The sequence below is a fragment of the Poecilia reticulata genome, linkage group LG9, assembly GCF_000633615.1.
Source record: "Poecilia reticulata strain Guanapo linkage group LG9, Guppy_female_1.0+MT, whole genome shotgun sequence".
NCBI lineage: Eukaryota > Metazoa > Chordata > Actinopteri > Cyprinodontiformes > Poeciliidae > Poecilia > Poecilia reticulata.
Window position 1 is genome coordinate 7,775,549 of NC_024339.1, and position 4,589 is coordinate 7,780,137.

At 38.9% G+C, this 4,589-nt stretch overlaps 1 protein-coding gene across 3 annotated transcripts in view; it reads right to left on the reverse strand.

The window, feature by feature from the left end:
- Window positions 1-1,051, reverse strand: part of LOC103469684 (leucine-rich repeat transmembrane neuronal protein 4) — an 81,347-nt gene extending 80,296 nt beyond the window's left edge. The window contains exon 1 of one of the 3 annotated variants that reach the window (XM_008417536.2): window positions 145-1,051. In XM_008417536.2, the coding sequence (XP_008415758.1) occupies window positions 145-175 (31 nt within the window). In that variant the 5' untranslated portion in view covers window positions 176-1,051. The remainder of the gene's footprint in view (window positions 1-144) is intronic. The other 2 variants (XM_008417537.2, XM_008417538.2) reach the window with 2 other exon arrangements.
- Window positions 1,052-4,589: the final 3,538 nt, after the last annotated feature.

The window sequence follows — 4,589 nt, forward strand, 5'->3', positions numbered from 1 at the left end:
CCCAAAGAGAAAAGCCTCCTTGAAATTACCCCAGCCTGCAGTGATCATTCAGACACCGCATGATGTTAAGGGCACCACCAATAACACCTTTAATTAAAACTGTACTCAGACACACAGCGCAAGGCTCGGGAAGAGTGAACATACCCATACTTGTACGACGTCTGCCTTTCCTCATGCCCAGGGATGTCTTCCGGATGCGTTCCGGCTCCACATGTTAGACGCACTCGGCGTTTTGCCCAAATAGTTTGCACATGCGAGCACGGGAAACGCACGCACTTTGCGCCGAAGTCAAACCTCCCCCTCCCGCTGCGCTCACAGCCGCGCACCTGTCGGAGAGGACCGCGGCTCCCTCAAGGTGCACATCAACCTCTCTGGTCCGTGTAGTTTACCGCACCACATCAGCTCGGTCCCGCATTCTTGTCTTCCGCCTGCCGCCTCAACCAAGGATGGGAAGGAAAGCGCTCAAGCTCGTAGAGCCATGATGATGATGATGATGATGATGATGATGCTGGCACTCTCCAGCGCACGCTGTGGGAGGCTGGAGGATGCTCTCCAATCACAGAGTCACCAATTGTTGATTCTAAGTTGCGTAAAAGACAGTAGGAAGAGAGCGAGCGAGCGAGCGAGCGGAGCAGTTTGGAGAGGAACTGAACTGCGCGGTCCGAAGACGACAAGTTGCGGTATCCTGCTTCAGGCGTGGGGGAGGCGGGGAGGAAGGGGAGGTGAAGAGAGAGGAAGGTGCAGGCGGCTTTGTGGATTAGACGCGTTGGCCGTGACACCGAGAATAAATCAGTTATATAGCAACAGGAATGATGCTCCTGCGTGTGGAAGAGGAGGACGGAGGCTGCTGGTTGGCTGGTGCTCCGTTTTCAGGACTTGAGATGCCCTCTCCTGGCCACCGAGTGACACTCCGCAGCCCACACCGAACTGGTCCTCATTGTTCCCACGAGCACAGCCTGCATATTAATTAAAGCCGGGGAATGGGAACACTGTTGGCTCTGCATTTAGATCGTCGGGAAGCTTCGCCTCAGAACAGACACATCTCCAGAAAGATCTCAAATCACAACCTCATTTATATATAGATGGATAGATAAAAGCAAATGTTTCAGGAGATGCAAGGAATAGTTTATAACTTCTAGATTTTAAATGGAGGCCCACAAGAATACTTAAATGTCAGACATTACGCAGACAAGACAAAATCTTTAATTAAGGCTTTTAAAAGAAAATATATGTATGACAAGATATGCATATTTTTATTTGAACAGATTTTTAAACTCAGTGTTTTAAATAATAATCAAATTGTAAGTTGAAATACAAATGAGTTAAATCAGAACAAATTTTTAAATGTTAATACAATAGTTTTACTATAAATAATTTGTAACCCAATTTTAATGAAGTAGTCAAAATAATTAGTTACACTATTCTGTTTTTACACAGGCAATATTTGTCAGCTCAGGGTTTTTTTTTAGTAATAAAACAGATTAATGTAGCCTACTGAACACCACCAGCAACCAACACTTTATAAACAGAATACGAGCATATATTTAATATTCATAAAGTCAGATTGTTTTTTCTCAATATACATTTAAGCCCTTAAACGTTAGAGCTGTGGCTATACAAGCCCAAACACAACATGTTACGGAAATTGGAATAACGTTTTTAAATCTATATTAAAAAGGTTTAGTGTAAACCTTTTTTAAAGCCAACAGCAGCTAAGATGTGCTGTTAATCAGTAACAGCTGCCTCAGGGTTGACGAGTTCAGCCTACTAGCAAGTTTTAGCTTAGCATTAGCACCGTCACAAAACAGTTAGACCTGGGGGAAAAAAAACTTTATTTTTGCTTTAACCCCAGAAATTTACTAACAACACGTCTCATATTCCTAACTTTTACTAAGTTCATAAGTTCGTTGATAAATGAACTTCCAGATAAATGAGTCTTACTGTTCTTTGCTTGACACATTGAGGACATCTTCAGGTAAATTCCATTATATTGATTTGTTCCCCAAAGAAAGCGGCTAGTATGGAGAGCCATTTCGCCATTTCAGCCAAAATTAAATAAATAAATGGGTAAAATAAATAAAAAATGAGTAAAATAAATCAAAAAATGAAGAAAATGAGTGAAATAAATAAATAATTTGTTAAATAAATAATTTAGCTTTTTCATTAACCCAATTTTTCATTTATTTATTTTTCATATTATCAATTTCTCAATTTCCCTTTTTTCATTTATCTATTTTTCATTTACCCACTTTTCATTAATCTATTTTTTAATTTAACATTTTTTGATTTCCTTTTTCCATTAACCCGATTTTCTATTTCCCAGTTTCATTAATCAATTTCTCATATATCCCTTTTTTATTTACCCAATTTTCTTTTATCTATTTTTCATTCAACATTTGTTTGAAAAATCTTTACTTTTCCCATTTTCCAATTCCCCTTATTCATTTAGTATTTCCTTATTTTCTTATTTATCACATTCTATTTCCCCGCAAAACTTAGGAAAAAAAATAAATGCAAATCAGGAGAGGCACGTCATCAGGCTACAACTTCCCCAATTGGTTGGTTAGTGCGTCACACCCATACTTTGCTTCAAGAAAGATGGCGACCTACTAACGGGTTATCAATAAGCTGAAGCTCGTTAACTTCATTAGAAAATAGTGTTATTACTCCTGACTTTAGTTCTCGTGTGGCCGCTCAGACAGAACGTGTTTCAGTTGGCGGCTCTCATGGACTCAGAGCTTCACCGTCGGGAGTTTTTATAGTTTGAACGAAGTTGGCTTACGATTGAATGTTCGGGACACCTTCGTAGCTACCAGCTGTGATCCAACTATAATAGCGGTTCTCAACGTGGGCGGTACCGCCCCCCAGGGGCGTTCAGAGGACGGCAGGGGGCGCTGGCGGACATTTTTACAAAAGGGGGGCCTGGGATGCCTTTGGGGGGCGTTTGGTCGAAGGTAAACTTTACACCTTAAATGCACAACAATGCCAGTTTAGACTTTGAGCAACTTGGTAAAACTGTATTGTGTAACAATAAACCATGCTTGTATCGATRGCAGCTCTTCTTCTATTCAGTGTTTGTAGCTTCTGTTAGCTTCTTGGCGCAGCTCCGTTCTCCTGCTACTGTTAGCTAAAATCATGATACCCTCACTGTGTATCCCTCTGAAAAATGAACCCATTTAAATAAAGAAATAAAGAAATCCCTCCATGGGTGAAACCTTCATTTTATAGCGTTAACACGGTGCTGTAAGTGGTCCGGTATGAAACGGGGGTGATAGAACAACACAGCACTTTTAAATTTCAATAATCAGAATGCAGAAATTGTTTCCGTTGTTTTAAAAGGTTTATGTCAGTCTGCCTTTTCCCCATCGATTCTCTTCCCGACCGCTCTGCACCTTAGGGGCTTAAAAAAAGACGCGCACATTGCGCAAAACTCTGAAACAGGAGAAGCGGGACATAAAACGGAGCCACGAACTAGATGTGAATTATGGCATAAAAACAGAGAATCCGACACTGAACAGTGAAAAAATCAACACATGATGTGAAACACATGACGATTAGGCGGCGCAGCAGGTGATGAGATTACTGATGGTGAGCGTCAATAAACGATAAAATAAATGTAGCAACAGGAAAGAAACTAAAGTGGACATAGCAATAAACCAAGAGAGGATAATACTAATAAAATGAAACTAAATGGAAATGAATGAAGAACAAAATGCAAGAATAAACTAAGAAACAAAATTAAATACAGAGGAATAAGCTGGTATGGCAAGACCTTTCGAGCAATAATTAATACAGAGACTGTATGGCAAGAATAAACAGATACTATTTCCACATAAAAGGTAAAATAATATTGTTGAAATGCCATGGGTTTGTTGAGACCATATCTAGAACTGAGAATAAATATATCTTACAGACCATAACAGTAAAGAACTGATCACTTATTTATGTTTTTAATTAGATTTGATATGTTTATTTGTTCAATATTATTTTTCATGTTAATGTCATGAGGCTGATGACTCCATGACACTTTCAATTTGACTCATTAGAATTTTATTAAGAACCAGATTTGTTCTTTGTAATTTCTGTCCAGTAAAACTATTAATCTATAAATCAATAGTTTATATAAAGATATAATCCATGTTTCTGTCTCATATTTGTATGGCATTAAAAGGAYCTGGAACTTTAGTTTTTCCAMTGAAAGCTYTGGTTTGCACAATAAATGCCATGTGGGTGAAGTTTTATGGATGATACTCTGATGTCCCATTCTCCTGAAGGCMGCAMRGAGCTGCTSCACCAKMARMWRMYRAMMAMYRMWGARRAGAAGAGCTATGATTAATGTAGTTAAGGTTCTATCCATGTTTTAATGTTGCAGAGCTCAGTCGTTTTGCAAATAGATCAAAGTTTAAACTGGCATGTTGTACATCTTTTATCTGGTCATTTTGTGCAAGATTTAATAACATCTTATTAAGGATAAAATCAACAAAACGTCTTCAAATTAATGGCCCAACAGTTTGATTAAAGACAGTAAAAAGGTAGGAGAGGTTTAGAGTCGATCGCCTTCTTTTACCTTTGTAAAAAAAAGCTAAATG